At 39.0% G+C, this 20,924-nt stretch overlaps 2 protein-coding genes across 2 annotated transcripts; one reads left to right on the top strand and one right to left on the bottom strand.

Moving 5' to 3' along the window:
* psma8 (proteasome 20S subunit alpha 8) lies at nt 1-5,998 on the top strand. The gene is made up of 7 exons (XM_007233016.4): nt 1-205; nt 2,325-2,451; nt 2,702-2,826; nt 2,976-3,098; nt 4,597-4,716; nt 4,811-4,873; nt 5,489-5,998. The coding sequence occupies exons 1-7, from the start codon at nt 104-106 to the stop codon at nt 5,582-5,584; spliced, it is 756 nt and encodes a 251-aa protein (XP_007233078.1). The 5' UTR covers nt 1-103; the 3' UTR covers nt 5,585-5,998.
* A 2,529-nt stretch (nt 5,999-8,527) lies between these two features.
* Nucleotides 8,528-20,616, bottom strand: taf4b (TAF4B RNA polymerase II, TATA box binding protein (TBP)-associated factor). The gene is made up of 15 exons (XM_022664198.2): nt 19,903-20,616; nt 19,550-19,683; nt 18,399-18,698; nt 18,197-18,328; nt 17,979-18,101; nt 17,151-17,240; nt 16,871-17,068; nt 15,387-15,504; nt 15,088-15,196; nt 14,700-14,869; nt 12,476-12,606; nt 12,037-12,162; nt 11,887-11,943; nt 10,228-10,344; nt 8,528-8,854 (listed from the first exon to the last, which is right to left on the bottom strand). The coding sequence occupies exons 1-15, from the start codon at nt 20,552-20,554 to the stop codon at nt 8,720-8,722; spliced, it is 2,592 nt and encodes an 863-aa protein (XP_022519919.2). The 5' UTR covers nt 20,555-20,616; the 3' UTR covers nt 8,528-8,719.
* Nucleotides 20,617-20,924: the final 308 nt, after the last annotated feature.

Genomic DNA, 20,924 nt, shown 5'->3' with positions numbered 1-20,924 from the left:
CGTGTTAATAACTTTGGTCTGGGAGGGCTGCTGCTGTGCTAAAAGTTGGGGTCTGCGGTTCAGCTGTTAGCGCGTGGGTCCTGTTCAGGTCTGGTTGGCAGAAATGGCGGCTCGGTATGATCGAGCTATAACTGTGTTTTCTCCGGATGGTCATCTGTTTCAGGTGGAGTATGCTCAGGAGGCGGTGAAGAAGGGCTCCACAGCGGTAAGTCAGTCAGGGAGTGCTGGGTCTGCATTAGCTGGGACTGAAACCGGGAGGCTAACCCCTGCCTAGCGCTATCTGTCTTATAAGCTTAAGCTTCATTTTTAAGAGCGTGGAGAGACTATGGGGTCAGTGCCGGTGATTTGCTGATACTGTATTCAGTAAACGAAACGAATCAGTAGTTAGCTAACGGGATCAGCAGTGAGAGGCTGGCTGTGAGCCGAGCATTAGCATTAGCATTAGCGCCTTTTGAATGAAGACTCCGCTCACCGTGACTTGCATGTTGTGGTGGCCGGTGTTCTGTCGAGTTTTGCTACCCATCGATATGTGCTTCCTTACCACTTTGCGCCTGCGCCGACCAACGTTTTTAATATTCATAATAATTCAATACGTTTTTATTGGGAGCATTAAAAAACCTGCTTGTATGTTAAAAAAACACTGTAAAATAACAGTTAAGATAATAATAACATATAATATATATATATATATATATATATATATATATATATATATATATATATATATATATATGGTTTCTAATCACGTATATGATCATAACTTTTAAAACTTTACCTGATACAGGGATTTAGCCTATCCACATATCCTACATAGGCTTCTGCTGAGAGTATTTTCTAATACGTTTATTTTTTTGGTATTTTTAACAACTTTAAAATAAAATAGTACTAGTGTAGCACAGTTTGAAAAGGAAGCACAATTCGACACAACACTGGCGTTAGCATAGAGGCTAACTAGCCGCTGGCCTGCTGTATCAGCTGTAAACAATATGAGGCTTCTTGTAAGCTGTATTATATTATATTAAATGCAGCAGAACTATCTCAGCACATCTCCTGTCCACTGTACTCGTATCTGATGTCTGTAAAGTGTAGCTGTGTAGCCAGTTGTTGTTATGAAATGATGCATTAACTGAATGTGTTTATAGACACCAACCTGCGGAGGGCGACATACTCCTACTTCTTAGCTCAGACTCTAGAGCTATGTGTAGTTTGTTTAGTGAAGCTTATATTAAAAGAACATGTACTTCTCTACATTTGGTTTGCTGTTTTAGAGCCTTTAAAGTAGCAATAAATTTAAATAGGTTGATAATAGATATAAACCCGTCCTTCAATTAAAAAAGTCCTCTCACAATTTAGAGGGACTCTAGTTAATCTGAGGGAGTGATTTAATGTTAACTAATTGGAGGAAAGGATTTATAAAACAAAGGCGGGCAGTTAAATTATATTATATATTCATAAATGGGGAAAAATAAACTGAAAAAAAGGCTTTATTAAACGTTGGGGAACAAATTATTATACTTGAACAACAATATATTTATGTGAGAAGAACAATATATTAAACTTTATTATTTATCTGAAGAAATGATAGATTAGTGTAAATTAACATGTTAAAATGACTAGAATTAATTATGAAATTTGGGAACAAGATCATTTTTAAATTAAAGTGAGTGATTTATTAAACTGAACAAGACATCCAACCTCTGGAATATAATCAAGAGGAAGATGCATGATCACAGCCATCAAACTAAACTGAACTGCTTGAATTTTTGCACCAGTAGTGGCATAAAGTTATTCAAAAGCAGTGTGTAAGACTGCTGAAGAAGAACATGCCAAGATGCATGAAAACTGTGATTAAAAAACAGGGTTATTCCACCATATATTGATTTCTGAACTCTTAAAACTTTATGAATATGAGCTTGTTTTCTTTGCAATATTTTGGGTCTGAAATCTGTTTCTTTTTTGTTATTTCAGCCATTTCTCATTTTTTGCAAATAACGCTCTAAATGACAACGTTCTTATTTGGTATGTGTAAAAAAGTCTGTCCAGTTTATAGAACAAAACAGCAATGTTCATTTTACTCAAACATATACCTATAAATATCAAAATCAAAGAAACTGATTCAGAAACTAAAGTGGTCTCTTATTTTTTTCCTGAGCTGTATATTCAGTTAAAGAAACAACAATGAACTGAGGGAAAGGGGAACCATTTGTAAAACTAAGCGAACACATTGTTTAATTAAAAGTTTAAATATTGGTTATAAAACCACCTCAACTACTGCTGTCTCATGTAGTAATGATCCTCATGTTTCTCTTTTTGTTTTTCTGAAGGTTGGAATCCGGGGTAAAGACATTGTGGTCCTGGGTGTAGAGAAGAAGTCTGTGGCGAAGCTGCAGGAGGAGCGAACAGTTAGGAAGATATGTGCCCTTGATGAGCATGTTTGCATGGCTTTTGCAGGTAAACCTTCACTTTCATAACTTCCCACCAGAGAGTTACACTCATTCTGTCAACTTAAGCGTCAGTCAGTGTAATCTGACCTAAAGCTTGTATGTTATATTATTTATTCAGTACTTGTCCTATCTTGTAGTTTGTTTTCTAAAGGGGAAACCAGTACACCATTCCCTTCATACTCCACTTAAAAAAAAATCTCAGCGTCAGCATGAGTGTTGTATCTGTGTACAGCTATGTATATGATTTTTCTTTACAGGTCTCACAGCTGATGCGAGGATCGTTATCAACAGAGCAAGGGTGGAGTGTCAGAGTCACAGACTGACAGTGGAGGACCCAGTTACTGTAGAATACATCACCCGTTACATTGCCACACTTAAACAGGTACCAGTCCTTAAAAAAAGTAGCTTGCTGTCAGATGTAAACAACTTCTATTACAAGCACGCTAAGCTTATTAAGGCAAGCCCAATTCCAATTCATGTTGTAGCGTTTCTAATGTTTTTGTGATCTTTTTTTTTTTCCATTCTTGTTAGCGTTATACACAGAGCAACGGACGCCGTCCCTTTGGTATCTCTGCCTTGATTGTGGGTTTCGACTATGATGGGACTCCCCGACTTTATCAGACAGACCCGTCAGGAACGTACCATGCGTGGAAGGTAAGGAAAAAGCTGTACCTAATGCTAAACCCGTGTTTCTCCGGCCAGGAAAATGATCTATGAGCTGTGCTGGCATTAATCCTAACATTACCATACCTAAAGCTGGCTGGTATGACATTCAGTTTCATAATAATGTAGGCTATGCATTATCACAAGGTTGTTCTTTAGTGTGAGTATTCAGGTTATTGAAATCATTTCACTGATTGTTGCTACATTATGTTAAAAATATTTTATTCCTAACATACCCTGGATTAGTTCTTGGACGGGGATTAAGCCTAGTCCTGGACTACATTTTTCTTTCAATTGAGAATCTCCATTTAGAATTCTGTGCATTCAGGATTAGATCTACTGCTCTTTAAGTCCACATCTTTGTGGACACTCCTTTTTAAATGCCTTTAGCTACATATTGCACAGATTTTGTTGTCAAGGCCTTGTATAGAATTATTGCCAATACAATAGGACTCTCTGCAGTAGATGCTTGTACATCCTGATCCCACCAATGCTTTTGTCACTAAATGCAATTTAAGCCTTACAGCAATACTCAAACTTTTCAGAACATTCAGAACACTAGCTGTTCATACAGAACAGTACAAAGTACCATGTGAACTACGGGGCTGGTCAGTATATAATCTTGCTTGTTTTGGTTTTCCAGATGGGGATTTAGCCCATCTTAGACAATACAGCACAGCTAATGGATATTCCTTATTAAAAGAGAAATGTAGTCTATGGCCCAATTCCATTTCACCCCTTCCCCCACCACTGTGCCCTACCTCTCTGTTTTGCAGTGCACACCTAGGGGTAGAGTGTCCTAACTGAAAAAAGAAAGCTGATTTCAGCCCCCTATCATAGGGAGGAATAAAGGAATGGCCAATTAAAATTAATTTCTGCACCAACAATTGTCCCAATTTGTAGGTAGAGAAATTCACTTTTTGCCCTTTAACTCTGATCGAAGAGGAAGGGTTTTACTCAAAAACAAGCGGTAGGGGTACAAATTAGAAATGGGATTGGTTCTATGACTAGGCATACTATTCTTGTAAATAGACCTTGACTATAATGTGTCATTTACTGCGTTTGTCAGATAAAATGCTGAGGTATACAGTAAAAGAACTTAAAAGTTACAAAAATATATATATTTAAAGGTTTATCATGGTGTGTCAAGTTTGTAGGGCAGTAGTAGCTGAGGGGAAACAAAAAAAATTATAAACTTTTTTTTTTAAAGCTAATTTATTAATTAACTGTTGTTTATTTGGATGCTATGATGTTCAATATCATAGTTATATTGCTGGCAGGCTCTGGATACTTGGATACCTTGAAGTTCACAAAATGGTTAAAAACAAACTGCTTGCCAACGAGGGCTCCACTAATAGTTAACTAATCCTTCTTATCTAAATCCCTTAACTTCACTAAAGCTGAAAAACATTATCTTGGCATGCCTGTGTATACTGTATTTTATATATATTACTGTATTTTATAATTATTAATTTTTATCATTTGTAAGGCAAATGCGATTGGACGCAGTGCTAAGACAGTGAGGGAGTTTCTGGAGAAGAACTACACAGATGAAGCCCTTGCCAGCGACAATGATGCAATCAAGCTGGCTATTAAAGCACTGTTGGAGGTGAAGATATATTTAACCTTTAAAACCTATAATTGAATACATATTTTTCACATATTGCTTGATCAAATGAATCCATATTTATGTATTTACTCAGGTTGTCCAGTCAGGTGGTAAGAACATTGAGCTGGCTGTAATCAGGAGAAACCAACCCCTCAAGGTAATACAGTCTTACCATTAATCCATTTTATACTAGTGGTGTGTGTGTTAACCTTTTTGTTCTTTGTATTTGGGTCATGGAATCCTCTAGCAAGGGTTTTTTTCTGTTTACCAACATTAATCCTTAATGTTTGTATTAAAACTTTCACATGTACTTCTTTAGAAATTACAATGTGTGAGCATTACACAATTTTGGTCACCATAGTTGACATCATCTAATGTATATACAACTATTGCAAAGATGTATCATAAGACATCTGATTCTTAATGCCAAAACCATCTCTTCTGTGTTTGAACATTTAAATTGGTTTGAGTTTTTTGTTAAAAAAGAGATCAATACTTGGTTTTAAAATGTAACCAATAAGTTAGACTTTAGGAATGTTGGATTTTTGGATGTTATTTTAGTAGGTGAAAAGGAGTATGCTTGTGCTACTTACCTGACTGTAAAATAGTAGATTTGTAAAGTTTATGTTCTCTAAACATGCTAACATAACTGACAGTTTAAAGCAACATTGTTGTAGTTAGCACTAAAATAACCCAGAAATACCTTGTTCACTTTTTATTTTTTTTTACCACTTTTTGCAAAAATGACAAATGATCTCCTCTTGTTCACTAGATCCTAGAATCCAAGGAGATCGAGACACTGGTTGCTGAAATTGAGAAAGAAAAAGAAGAGGAAGCCGAGAAGAAGAAGCAAAAGAAAGCCTCGTAGATTAGACATGCTCACACTAAGTCCGTTACTCTGTTAGTTTTGTTTATTTGGGCAGAGGCACTTGGCTCAGGCCCAGGCTTCATTTCTATTTCCTTGTTGGTTAAGAGCGCATATCTATTTCTTCAGATCCTTGCTGCAAATAATGCATCCAGAAATCACCTTCAATAAACAACTATTATAAGTTTAATAGTTTTTTGACATGCTCATTTTTAGATGACTTTCCTAAACTGTTTTCCTTTGTGTGTAAAGCATGTTTTGGAGGAAAATTTGGATATAATGTAATGATAACAATATGGAAAGCATTGTCTTTCTTTTCAGTATTGCACTCACTAAACAGCACAGTGCCCAGCATCACATTTGGTGAATATGAGAATGTGCTCAAACTGACGTGAAAATAAAGTTGTGTTGTTTGTATTCTGACTGGATCAATCCTTGAGTTGATGTAAGTTCTGCAAGATTCATTTTCATGAACTGCTTAATTCTGTGTGCCAATAGAGAGCAGATCACTGCCAGTGTTAAGTTTGTGACTATGTATTCATGATCCCACTGATGAATATTAATATGAGATAAATTGGCTTTGTCTTCCTCCATTTGACGTCTCGTCAGTGGGCCGGAAACCTAGAGCGCTCTCGTTCTCTCTGCCTTTGATCTGCTTAGGGAACTGAAACACACTGCAGACAAGAAACTCTCGAGCCAGGCTGAAGATACAATCAATAATTAATTAATTTAAGCGTTCCAGTCCAAAACAATTTTGACACCCCCTCATTGAGTAAAAATTTCATTGGGTGTTTATGCAGTAGTCAACATGAAGCACTGGAGAGGAGAACTCTGCTGAGCCAGTAGTTGAACTGAATGGTCTTGTGATTTTAAGTGATGTACCTTTTCTTCTACATGTGGCCTTAACTGTAGTATATGCTGACGTGCCAATAGTCATGGAGGACGGCTTAGGAACTTCCACACTTGTATAAATGATTAGGTGTTATCTTGTGAGTACAGTTAAACACTTCACATTTTGTTTAATGGTGATGTAAGTCATTTAACATTCCTTGGAAAAATGACATCCACACTCATACCCTGCAGGTCAGTGCAGTGTTCATTAGCTTCCAAGGGACATGGCAAAGTTTGTGGGACATAAATTCTAATCCTCTGCCCAACATAACATTTGACACTATTTATAGATTCATGCACAATTCTGAGTAACAATTATTGAGATTTCTGTTAATGGGGTTCATTGTTAGATGCAATTAAGAGTTGTACAGACACTGACAACTTCACTTAAAATGAAATAAAGGTGCTGCAGATGGAGTGATGCTATGTGAACCATGTTTGTTGTGGAGAAGCGAGTGTGAAAACCCATTTTGATTAAGCTTAAAGGTTCTTCACGGAACCAATATTTACCATTTCTCTCTTTTGGGAGTTTGGGGATTTTCCCGCCCTTATTTTTTTACATAGAGATCTAGAATGTGCTTTATTTAGAATTATATTTCTTCATTCATGAAGGCATGTTAAATAAAATTATTTAAAAATTAAAAAAAAAAGCTCAATATATGATTATTTGTTCAAAATATTTGACTGTTGTTACATCAAGCAGTATCTGCATTCAAGTAGAGACTGAATAAACACCTCCTTAGTATGATCAGTCTATTGTACATTCCAGGGTGGATGCAGATTAGTGATCCTGTGTAATTGTAATTTTGAAAGCTTTTATCTTTCATAGCACAAAAAAACAAAACAAATAAGAGTTCTTCTATGGCATCACTCAAAGAACCCTTTGTGGCTCCTTCATTTTTAAAAGTATTGTTTCCCCTAAAGCTGTTTATATGATGAAGTAAGCTCTGCTCTCATAACTCCTATATTGGCAGACTAGGAGAAATCAATGGTCATTTTAAACAGGAGGGTCTGCTGGTTCACTTTCAGAGCAAACTTCAGCTGCCAAACGAGAAGATGAACAAAGTTTATACACAACTGGCCAATCACTGGGCTAATCTAGTCTCAGCATACTGAATAATTCAAAAATGGGGTCATTAGTGAGGGAATGTGGTTAGAGCCTTACTGCAGGAAGTTATAGCTCAGCTCTGTGTCATTTTTCCCTAAATCACATTCCTTCACTGTAGGTGTAGCTGGGACTGGAGGTGCTGCAGGCATTTACTGTAGATGCTTCCAGCAGCTCGTTTCTGCTTATTCAGAGCTAATAGAATATTTCAGAAATCTTTGCCTCAGGGTAGCACACTCAGAATTTAAGTCAGTGCAGCGAATGGCTGTGCAAACAAATGCACTTTTGCTATCCTTTAAGGCAGAGAACCTGGTGATAGATCCAAGAAATCTGTATATATAAATGGACTTTTATTTTATTGATCATCTTCATTAAAATTAAGCAGTCTACATATTATGTTACAAAACACAAATTCATAAAAATGGGGACAATCCTCCTCTTAGCTTATACATAAGTGTTCTCTGTCATAAATTTTGTCCCTTAACTCCCTCTGGCGATGTTGCCTCAATTGTCCCCCTCTGGACCCTGTGGCTGAATGCAGCTCCTGTGGGTCAGCTCTGGTCCCTGAAGCAACATCCTGCTCTCATTGGTTGTTCCTGGACCCTCGGGCCATATTATGCCCTGATTGGTCAGCCCTTTTGCCTGCAGCAGCGGCCTACTCCGATTGGTTGGTCCTAGTCCCTGAGGGGTTTTCTTGTTCTGAACGGTCAGGCTTGGTCCTTGAGGGGAGGCAAGGTCCTGGGGCTTATTCTAAACCCCCAAGTCATGAGCCTTCCTTATTTAAAAAGGGAATAATAATAAACAATGTCATTAAATGACCTCATTAAAATTAAAGTTGCATGGTTGTATAACCAGGAAGGAGAGGAATCAATATTTTATGAATAAATATGAATAAACTTTTATCACTCAACCAGGGCCCATTACAGATAGAAACATCACACAAGTTTGCTGCTGTAGTGTTTTAATAACACTCTTCTTTTTCACCGTACAAATAATTAAAGTGTGAAATTCATTAGTCAACGACTATTTCTTGAGTAATATTCCAAAATAAATCGTAATTTCACAAACAAAACAAACAAATTATCAATTAGCATTTTTTCAGTAGCTATGCAAGACAATAGAGCATGTATGTGTGTATTTAACTACCGTAGATAAGCATTATAGAGTAAACAAGAGTGTCTAAGTGTTGGGTCCTGTTCCATGCAGAAGATCAAATCTCTGAAAGTCACACGTACTGGAGTTCTCTGACCAGCTCTCTGTGCATAGAAACTCAGCGCCTGAGAGAAAGAGAGAGAGAGAGCAAGTGAGAGTGAAAGAGAGAAACAGAGAAAGAAAGAGAGACAGAATATCCTGCTGGAACCAAGACTGATCAAACCAGTAGCAACTAGACTGCATTAAAGAGGCGCTCTCTGCTCGTCTTGCTGCTAGGCTATGCTGGTGGCTCTACCGAGAGATGCATACTCCACTAAAGATAAAGTAAAAACTCCCCAGGCAGAGAAGATTCAAGGCCATTTGGGTAATCTTGTTCAAAGGCTTATGGGTATTATCTGCAATGCAAACACACACATGCACACACTCTACTTCATTTATCATATTCCTTTCCCTAAGGAGGGCAGAATTAAAACATACCACAAATTAAATGTGAATTTAACTGAACTAAATACACAACTCTTTTGTTAAGTCATTCCTTCATTACTTCTTTTCCTGAGAATCCTGAGAAGTCTAAGTTAATTATATCAATATTAATATGAAGCAGCAAATCTCTCCCCCTAAATATATATATCATGCATATGTATACGTGTCTGCAAATGTCCACATTTCTATTGTTTGTGGAACAAAAATGTTTTGTTCATTTGTTGATTTATTTTTCCCCAATCATGAGTAGCATGAGCGAAGGTTTAGACACTACCAAGTCCATATTTACACTCATCTCTGCAAAACACATATTAGGCTGTTCATTTCATCAGCAAGTTTAAAAGTCTACTGCCATATGTTTAAGGCATGTTTTAAATCAGCATTAGTTATAGCAGCCAAATGTTCAGGGCAGTTCCCTAGTCTGAGAATAAGCCCAGATTTGGACTATAGAGCATTTCATGAAGAATCTCCACTGAAAGAAAAACTGTAGTCCAGGACAAGGACTAGGATTAATCCTATGTCCAATCCTATGTCCAGGAAACCTTTCTCTTCTTTAACAAATTGCTTACATTTGCTTCATTTAGATCTGACAGTTTTCATGTTGGTCCAGACTTTCACAATTCCCCTTGAAATTTGCTGTAAAACTGTATTGTGCTCTGTAATTGGCCATAATTACCAACAGATGCCTAATAATTCTGTCCTACTTAATAATTCAGTTAAGGACAAACAATTTACTAAGAAGATTTTAAAATGGGAAACATTGTCTTAACCTTTGTAAAACAACACTTACCATTTATTTATTTATTAATTTAAGTAACACAATATTCAAACAAAAAAAATGTATATAGAGAAAGAGAGTGTTGTCAGAAATGCAAAACCAAACAACCCAAAAATGCAGTGAAAGATACCAACTTTTACAAATACATGCTTGACAAACTAAAAACTCTCTCCACTCACTCCTTCACACACACACACACAGACAGACACACACACGGTTGTGTAAACACGTCAATACCTGGTTAGGCCCGGGGACAGAAGCCTCCAGAGGTTTTCTCTTGCGAGGCCCCAGAGCTGCTAGTGCTGCCAAGTTAGCTTCCCTGTGTTGCATCTGGGCCAGCTCCAGCTGCTGCATCTACACAAGAGAAACAGAGAGAAGGTAAATGTTTGAGAAGCAATAACTACATTAAACAATCTGAAACAAATACAGCGAGTATGTACATTACTGAGAACATAATTTAGGCAACAGTTCAATTTTCTTTTCAAAGTTCTTTTCACACTTTCTTCTAAAACTAACTGGAGTGATAAACAAATTTTAATATACAACTACATATCTACTACAGACATCATCAGAACCATATACTTGGATACTTGGTTGAATCTGGTAAAATAAAATTGGGATAAAATAAGTGGGATACTTGCTGTGTTATTCATGTTTGCTGCTCTGGATTTGTAATTGAACAATAAAATGTGTTTTACGTGTAGATTTTTAGCTTTACTTCATCACATTGAAATATATGGCATTAACAGTTTAAAATGTCATCATTTTATAACTTTATATGATAGTAAAGGTTAAGTAGACCATCAGTTTTGCTGATCATAGCACAATTTGGGTGGCTAGGCCAAAGAAAATGTCTAGAAAACCACAGATGACAATTAAAGTTGATTCTAAAAACTTCGTCAATCAGTCTTCCATTGAAGATAAGGAACTCTGCACTGTGGAGTCTCCTGCATTGAGTGAAGGTGTGACTGTCAGTTCATACAGACAATTCTAGACAGATGTCAGCGGTCACGATCATGACCACCCACTGCATTGTCCACTGTGGGAAATTATGCAATCTAGGATTTATTCACGGTACACATGTGACACTTTAGATAAAGAAAGGTTAAATACCCACACAATTTGAGAAATATAATGTCCTATCCATCTGCACACACTATCAGTCCTTACTCAAATTCCTATCAATCAAGCTGCCTTGCCATTTTGTGAGTTGCACCTTTGCTTTCATCACAAGGGGCATTTGACATGGGGCAATTATGATAGTGGGCTGAGAGACATTTTGACCATGCTTTTAATATCTCAATATCTCAATATCTTCAATATCTCCAAATGCAGTTGGATTACAAGGACTAGACCAATTAAGTTTTCATTCATTCATCATTCACCTTCTATGAAGGGACAAATAATGATTTCAGGCCTGGACAAAAGGGTCAGAACACTCCAGCAGCACAGTACACACAATATCAAATATGTATTCTCAAATTAAAGATGAAAACACTTATTTCCATGGTTTTATTTTAGTAATAATCAGGGAATCAAACGAAAAACAATAGACACACACACACACACACACACAGGTGACACACACACACACACAGACGACACACACACACAGAGGACACACACACACACACACATCCACACACATCCACACACATACAGGTCTAAAGGCCTTTCATTTCATTCTGCTCCCTGTACAGCCTCGGGCCTCGATTTCTGCTCCAATTAAACTCAATTAAAATTAGCCCCCAATCAGGGGAAAAAAACTAGTCTCTGGGGTGTGGGATGTGTGTATGTGTGGCACACATATGGTTAGCCATGTTAGAACTATCCTCAGGGAACAACTTAAACACAGGTAGAAAGACAAACACACAGACAACAACAAACCTAACAGACCTCTTTCGCTCTCTGTTTGAGCCTAAGCTGGTCAGGGTCTTCACTGCTGGAGCGACTCTAAAGGCAAAAAAAGACAAGAAACAAAAGATGATTTGCTTGATTTCAGGTCTCTCTCTCTCTCTCTCTCTCTCTCCCTTTCACACTTATAACCTTAGCGATGCAAAGAAGCGTCTCCCTCTCCTCTTCTTCTCTCCTCCTCTTTTCCACTTTCTCCAGCTGCTCCAGAAACTTCAGCTGAGACCGTGTGTCGGTGGTCTGAATGTGCCTCCAGTCATCCTAACCACAACAAAGATGCAGAATGAGTTTATCAACAGTATTTACAATACTAGGCAGTTAATTAACACCCGTTAATTAACACCCGTATGAGTAAACTAACTGAAGTTTGTGATTGTGGGTATGGGTGATTCAGTAAAGGTGCTTAAGGATGTTGTTTTATATATATATATATATATATATATATATATATATATATATATATATATATATATATATATATATATATATATATATATATGTCAGCTTTTCAAATATATGAAACTGAATAATACTGTTATATGCAGCACTGTGGCTTGTATAAGTTTGTGTGGACCTTATATGAGATACCGCGATGCTGTGCTACGGCACTGAGCTTCTCCAGCAGATCTCGGAGACGCTCCTGTGTGGCATGAGAAAGCAACTCAAGCACATCTGGACTCACCTCTACAACACCATGAGAACTGCCTACAAACACATACACACACAGGCACACAACTGTTTTTATTATTTATGTGCAACTGAGGCAATCCATTTTATGAGTCATCAAAACCAGAGAATATTGGCTGTAATAGAGCACAAAAAGATTCTCGCTATTGTTTTTACTTTAAAGTTTGGCTTGGCATAGCTGTGAATGTTTGCCTGACAACTAATTACAATATAATCAACTGTGAACCACAATTTCTCCCCTCTCTCTTATAGCTAAATTCATATTTCTTGGCCACAATTGGCCATATTTCTTGGCCGCAGCTCAAAACTGACAGCAGACAGTTTAAGCTCAAATAAAGGAGCAATACTCATTAATGCTCGAATGCATGATATAGCACCACTGGTGGATAAAACAAAAAAAAGGCTACATCTGCTTTACTTTTGTATTTGCTTTATTTGCCTTTTTTTTTTTTTTTTTTTTACATTTTTAAGCATTTGCTTACGCGAAAAATGTGATTATGTAAGGATTGCTGGTGATTGAATGGTGATTATCAATTTAATTGAATTCTGTATTCAACTACATATCGCATATTCTCTACCTCAATAACCACTGTGCTCATGTACGATCTATAAGTCATAGCACGTTACATATCTCTGCACCTTATCTTTACCATGGACATTTAGTTTGTTGCATGTTTGAACTTTATGTTGTCTATATTGCACTGTTTGTTCCATGTTGCACCATGGTTTACGAAGAAACGTTAGTTTAATGCAGAGTGCACTCAGATGGAATGACAAAAAAAAAAAACGCTTGACTTGACTAACTAACCCACTGAGTTGAAGTCAAGACAGATTTTGTTGTACTGGTCCAAATCAAGACCAAGACCAGACTGGGATAAAACAAACAAACAAACAAACAAACAAAAATTGTATTATTAAATTGTAAAAAAAAAAAAAAAAAAAAGATCCAATAATGCAAAATGATTAAATAAGAAATGATTAAATTTGCAAATTAACCTGTCCTAAATTTCTCTTTCATTCTGGCCTGAATATATTTGTATCTTTATATGCACTGCCTGTACATACAGCTGTTTAAAATCAAACATGTTTATTGATCAGACAGTGACCTATTTTTCTCTCTCTGTCCAATTACAATTAAGTTTAATTTTAGATTGATGCAGACAAACCAGACTAGTATACGATATATATACTACATTATAAAAAAAAACTTTCGGTAAAATACTTAAAATGTATTTATATTCATTCATTCATATTTTATTCATTCTGGCAAAAAAATCTGATAAAGAACAGATCTACCAAAAGGCCAGTGTTGGGCTACATATTCATTACATAAACTACAATGTTAAAAACTACAAGCTTATTTCAACAGACGGTCAAGTTTTACCCAACTCCGCTTCAAAACAAGGGCAGGAAACAACAGGAAGCTACTCATTTCTCTAGGACTCCAGTGATATTTGCATGTGTTTGCTGTGCTCATATTTTTTCTCCACGGGGCCAGACGTTAAGCGTTGCTGTTGCTCTTTGTTATGCTTGCTGAGTAGACAGACATCTGCAAACACTCTGTGATCATCTCGTTTGGCCTTTTCTGCTGATGCAGGCTGAGTTCCTGCAAGGCCAAGCCTGTCTCTTTCATTTCCACATTCTCTCGTTCTGTCTCCTCCGCCTCCTCCTCACGGCTCCTCTACCTCCCGGCTACCTCGCTCCATCTCCCCCTCCCTCTCTCCCTCCATCTTTCGCACTTTCTCTCCCTTGTTCTGATGCTTATTTTGATCAGCGCAGCAGAGTGGATTCCTGCCACTCTGGCAACTTTACGCTGGCTCCACAGTCATTAGCATACTGATTAAGCAGAACAGCCTCGTCAGAGATACTGCTGATCAAAGAGAGAGCCGCTCCCCTCTGTCTCTCAGAGCGGCTCCGCAACATGTGCCAAAAAAACGGCAGGAGGGAGAAGAGATAGAAGAAAAAGAGAGAGGTGGGGATAAAATATGCCTAGAGGAAATCATACACGGGGGGCATGTACACACTGCTGTGAGGTGTACGACTTTCCTCATGGTGGTCTTTGCAAGTGTTTGTTTGAGAAGGAGAGGGAATAAGTGTGATGGCACATTTACCAATATGCAGCACTCTTTGCTGCAGAGTTGTGGTCTGCAGGAAGGGCTCATCCCTGCAGGAGTGGACCACCGAGCCCACCAACTCTGCACTGGACGCAAGGATGCGAGCATTTTCCTCGCTCAGGTTTACCCCAGCCATCGAGGCCACATCATTAATGTCATCGTCATCCCTAATTGGCACCCGAAAAGCATATATATATATATATATATATATATATATATGTGTGTGCAAAATCAAACACAGAAATAAAAGATTATTAGACAAAGTTTTTAAATCATGGTGGGCTTACACTTATTTTAACCTAAAAAAAAACAAACAAAAAAAAAAACACAGTGACACACACACACACCACAGTGAAGCAAAGTAGCAGGGTGTCAGAGTCATTACCGGAAAGAGCCCGGGGTGCTGTCCTTGAAGCTGTGTGCACGTGTGGCTGGAGGTGGAACAGAAGAGGGGGTTTTAGATGCCTGCAGGGAGTCCTGCTTCCCAAAAGCCCCTATGAGGAACACACACACACACAAACACCATACACACAAATTGCAGCAGTGAGGGCACAGTGTTCCTTTTAGCTCCACGCAAAAAAAAAAAAAAAAAAAAAACAATCAACTGGGACAGCAAGCACGTTAGCACTAGCCCTTTCTACACAGTCCATTACACATTCTGTGTGTGTAGGGATTTTGTTTTACCTGCAGGCTGTGTGTTAGTCTGAATGACCAGCTGCCTAGGCTTCTGTACAGCCAAGTCAGCACGGGACGAGGAAATCACAGACTGCTTGACAGACGCTCCTTTGGATTGCTGGATCACCTAACCAAACCGAAAAACTCCTGTTATACCTATACATTAAAAAAAAAAACAATTACAGCACAGCCCACCACATCTAGAATTAGACAGCTGAAGAAGATATCAAAGACAGTCATACTTCATTACAAATTCAGGGAGTCTGCAGGGAAAGGCTTGACGCGCATGTCGACTCTGAAGCACTCTAAAACTTTTGAGTGCTTCTCAGGAATAAGAAAAATGAGCTGCGACATTTTGCCGGATAGACTCCAATACATATGAATGCAACAAACACAATCTGGATATTAGATTACGAGAAAACAAATGACATTATGCAAAAATGACACATGAAGTGTGCGATAAGGGGGACCTGAAGGGATACTGGTGGCTTTAAGTGAATTAGAGTGAAGCATGGGCGCAGGGACTTAACCAGACGATGAAGACAAATCGAGGAGAAAATGTCATAAAAATGAGTCACACTTCAGAAAGAGGGCTTTTTTTCTGTGTCTCTTTCAAATACAAAAGAGAAAAATCCAGGGCTACCTACTCACAAGGCATTAAACCTGGCCAAAAGGCTCAAATTTTAAAGTGAGTGTTTTATTTAGTTTTGTTTTCAAGATTTAAAGGTAGGGGACAAAGTTTAATTAAAATGAAATAATAAATAAAGAAATAAAGAAATTCCTGTAAATGAGATGTAGGAGATATTTTTTCCTTTAAATTGAAAACATTGATTTCACGGGCTGTGTAGTCCAGGACTAGGTTTACTCCCGGCCTGGAAAACTGCCCCTTAAAATGTACAACTCAATTTTAAGGTCCCATTTATTAATATTTATCCATTTATTTATTTCAGGCTTGCAAAACATTCAAAACAAATTTTAGGACAGGGGCAGTTTATGGCTAATAATGAGGTTAAAAACAAACAAACTTAATAATAATGTTATTTCTAATAGCTTCAGTTTGTCAACAAATGTGACAAAATCATTAATCCTGAAGAAATTAAGACATTTTGGAAGGAATTTGCACACTGTTCCCTCAACAGTGCATCACATGAATAAACAAATCATGGGTTCAAGACTAAACAGAATATCTGATCTCTGATCTCTCAAGATAGCACTGTATCAAGAATTTTCATTCCACGATCGCTCATTTCCTTTAGTACTTTACTGTTCAAAATAAAATCCTCATATTAGCCATACCAAGAAGCAGCATCAACTTCTCTTGGCTTAAAAAAGCATCTGGGATGGACCATCACAATGTGAAGAAATTGAAATATTGCAAATTGTTACATGCTTCACTGGCGCAATTTTTTTGGCACATATGGAATGTGTACATTTAAATCAGACACTTCTGTTGACAATAATAGCCTTGAAGTTTGAAAAAACCTGGGTCTTACCGGAGGAGTGGACCTTACTGAAACACTGCCTCTAAGAGTCTGTGAGACAGTAGAGACAGTAGAGGACGGGACACTGTGTTTTTGGCTGGTGGTGCAGACTGCTGAAGTAGTAGTAGTAGAAGGGGGTTTTGGCTGGTCACACTGCTGGATAAAGAGCTGTGAGTTTGGGGTTAGCTGACGAACAGCAGGTAGACTCCTCTGAAGTACACAAGAAGACAAGGTTCTGAATATTGTATCCTCAAGACCAAATTCATTTTAAATTTAGGCAAATGTGCCTTACCTTCAGAAAAGGCACCAGGTATGGCTGAGGAGAGGATTTGAGCTCCATGTAGAGTTTTTCTGTGAACTCTTCTGCCTCTAGCTGTCCATCCTTAAAAAAAAGGAGAGGCTGGGATAAGGTCTGAAACTTTGATGGGTAAAAAAACGAAAACAAAACAAGGCTTGCTTATAACTAAATGTGTAAATGTCTATGTTGGGGTCTATTTAGTTGAAATATTAGGGCTATGTATTAGAAAAAATAAAATAAAAAAACCTAGATTACGATTTGGATTTTTAGTTCTTACCATTTAAATTCATGCAAATACAACAAATACGCTGTAAATGTAACAAATAATGCTTGTATTTCAATTTAGGAAGTGTAAAATTTGAAAATTTCTGTTATTTACATGTTTTTGACAGAAGCACAAGTCTATCAGCTGAGATTCCCTCAGGCAGCTTCTATGTGGAGTTATATAACTTCATTTTGGGAGATTGACCCACGCCCTTACTCCTCCCTATATTAACAGTCACTTTCTGTCTACCTGCATGTCGAACAACCTCACACCCACCTCCTCCCCATCTTCCTCCCTCATTTATTTTCTTCCTCTCTTCCTTTATTTTTGTGTGGGGGGCTTCAGCTTTGTGTGGGGAAGCTGAAGCCCCCCCACACAAAAATAACCCACAGTGGACAGTGCAGTAGGTGGTAATGATAGTGAGGCCCCACACATACTGTATATCCCACTGGTCAGTGAAGCGCTCTTTAGCTTCCATGAGACACAACACTAGTCCCAGACACACAAGTTTTGTCATGTCTGTGTATGACCTAAAAAAGGTTGATATGAGAACCCACCAGGAGGTCCTTGACAAGAGCTCGAACATTCTGCGCCATGTTGGCTGAGCGGGTGCCACTCGACGCTAGCTTCATCAGGGTGACCAGGAAGTTCTTGCATTTCTTTACATTCTCCAGTGTCTCCTGTGTTGGACACAAATCATTACACATTCACAAAACAGGGATTCATAAATTAGTAGATGAAACAGTATCTATAGATAATCATACATATCACTCACAGCTGTGACTGTGATGGGAGCAGAAGACTTGCTGGTGCTGTGTTTGGTGGGAATGTTTGAGGAGATAACTCGAGGGGCACTGGCTGCTGGTCGGATGGTCTGGGTAACTGATGGAGATGCTTTGCCAACAAACTGAGAAAAAAAGCAAAAATGTAAACAAATGATCAGCATGTAAGCTTCTGCTTGGTGACATCAATCCTACCTTCATGACTGATGTACTGGTAACAGAGGTGCTGCTTGGAAGCTTCTGAGTAGCTGTGGCTTTAATGACCGTGGTCCCTGTGGTGGAGCTTGGCTTAACCCCAGTAGTGCTTAAGACAGCAGTGGGTTTAATGATTGTGCTCGCTGACATGGACGAGGGTTTGATTATGGCAGTCCCTGTGGTGGAGGTGGGTTTCACAACACCTGTCCCTGTAGTAGGTGCAGGTTTTATTATGGTGCCCACATTTGCAGATGAAGGTGGGATCGAGACTCTGATGATAGATGTGGCTGTGGCAGCTGCCTGCAAACAAAAATACCTTTAATAGCATGATTTAAAATTCAGCATGTCTAAAAGAGGGTGCTAATTGGCCACCAATTAAAGAAGATTTCCAGCTTAAGTATTAGCCTTTAGTATGAGGTCATGTTATGTTTGCTTTTACCATGCTGACAACATACAATAATTCTTATAAATAAATAAAAAGGTACAAAAAGCTCCATAGTCACAAACATGCCACCAATATGACCAAGCTGGTTGACCAAAATGAACATTATTACCATGGGATCGACCAGTCTGACCAAGGTGGGTGACCGGTATGAACTATATAACCAAGGTGATTGAGCCATGTCAACCACCATGACCAAGTTGATCAACCAGTATGACAAATTTGGTTGACCAACATGAATTTTATTACCAAGGTGGTTGAGCTACCTCGACCACTATGATAAGTGTGGTTGACGAGTATAACCAAAGTGGTTCACCGGCATGACCAAGCTGGTTGACCAACATGAACAGTATTACCAAGGTGGTTTTCCAGCATATTCTAAGTGGTCAACTTCTATGACCAACCTGACTGACTGATTAGGATAAATCATGCTGAATGACCAGCATGACTAGAGTTTTCCAAGTTGATTGAGAAGCATGACCAAGGTTTGATTGACCAGTATGATAAAGTGAGTTAATTATCATGACCAGCTTTACCACACAGGCCCACCAGTATGAACAGCTTGACGAGCTGGTCTATCAATTCTCCTTAACCCTCAACTGCTGAAAAACACAACTTTAGACCAGCTTTTGGGGGTATCTGGTTTCAGATGGACTAAACTGGTCTGAAGTTGTATTTTTCAGCAGTATACACACACACACACACACACCTGAGAGACTTGTGGTCTTACAGCTGCAGAGACAGCAGGAGGTTTGGGCCCTAATCCCTGAGCCTGTGCTTGAGCCAGTGCCTGCTGGGAAACCAACATCAGCTGCCCGCTGTCACTGCGAATTAAAACCATACCTGGATAAAACCACATTTGGACAGGTGAACAGGCTAGACAAAACATTTGTAAGATATGTAAAAACTCAAGAAAAACAGAAAAGAGCAAGTTGGAACATGGACATAACAACAGCGTGATGCACCTCCAGGCCCAGAAATGCTGACCTCCGGTTCAGAGGCTCTGCTGAGAGAACGTCAGTTCAGTTTTATCCAGGACAGAATTGACAGGAAAACACCAACCTTGTGGGATGTGGAAGTTGGCAGGCAGTTGGAGAGAGGTGGTCTGAGGGCTACGGGCCACTGTTACAGTCTGCTGTACAGTAGATGTCCTTGGTAATGTCATCATTGGCCCTTGGGCTGGAGCTGGAGTGGTGGTGGTGGTACCTGCGGCTGGGCTTGGGGTCACAGTAATTCCTCCAGGATGTGAACTCAGTGCTCCCAGTCCCTGAAGAGCGGCCATGCTTGCTGAGGCAGGAGCTTGAACCACTCTTGCTCCCACCATAAGTGGAGCAGTGGATCTGACGGGTGCAGAGCTCACTATGATCTTTGGAACAGAAGACACAGAGGCAGCAGGCAGAGTGGAGCTGACTGCTGCCAGGACTGCAGTGGTCTTTGAGAGCGTGCTGGGGGGTCTGGCAGGCTCCTCCTGGAGTGACTCGGGTGTCTGTGGTGATGGATTGTTGTTTTCGTCCGGCTGAGCTGCTGAAGCTTTGGTTGAAGTGTGAGGAGGCGCGGTGGGGGCAGTGGAGGTGCTCACACCTGATACCTGAAGCACTGCTGCTGCTGCTGTTTTGGCAAAAGACGCGTCGCTGGCCGCGGCTAAGGCTGCGTCACAGGACCCTTCACCCGGGCCCACTTTACCCAAAACACCCGCGTTTTCCTTCTCAGACATGCTGACCTGAAACCGTGTCCTGCCTCAACAGCGCACCCGAGCTGCAGGGTTTAGAGCTTAGCCACGCGCGCGCTGCCCGTGTTTAGCGTCTCACCTGCACGTGATTAACGTTCCCCATCAGCTGTCGCGTTACAAAACATTTTGTACAAAAAATGTTGTACATTTTATATGCTTTTCTTGTATGTGGCGGATATTTTTTTTTACCACGTTGTTAACTTAAAAATATTTTTTTTTTGCCCAAATTATCTCATAATTCTGGCCAACTTTGGTAAAATCAGCTACATACATCACACATCAGATCAAAAAATATACCGCATTAGAATAATAATTACGAGTGTGACTTATTTAGTATAACTAATTAAAAATAAAA

The sequence above is a fragment of the Astyanax mexicanus genome, chromosome 1 (genome assembly GCF_023375975.1).
Source record: "Astyanax mexicanus isolate ESR-SI-001 chromosome 1, AstMex3_surface, whole genome shotgun sequence".
Lineage (NCBI taxonomy): Eukaryota > Metazoa > Chordata > Actinopteri > Characiformes > Acestrorhamphidae > Astyanax > Astyanax mexicanus.
The sequence above is the reverse complement of the archived record's forward strand: the minus strand, read 5'-3'. Positions and strand labels throughout refer to the sequence as shown.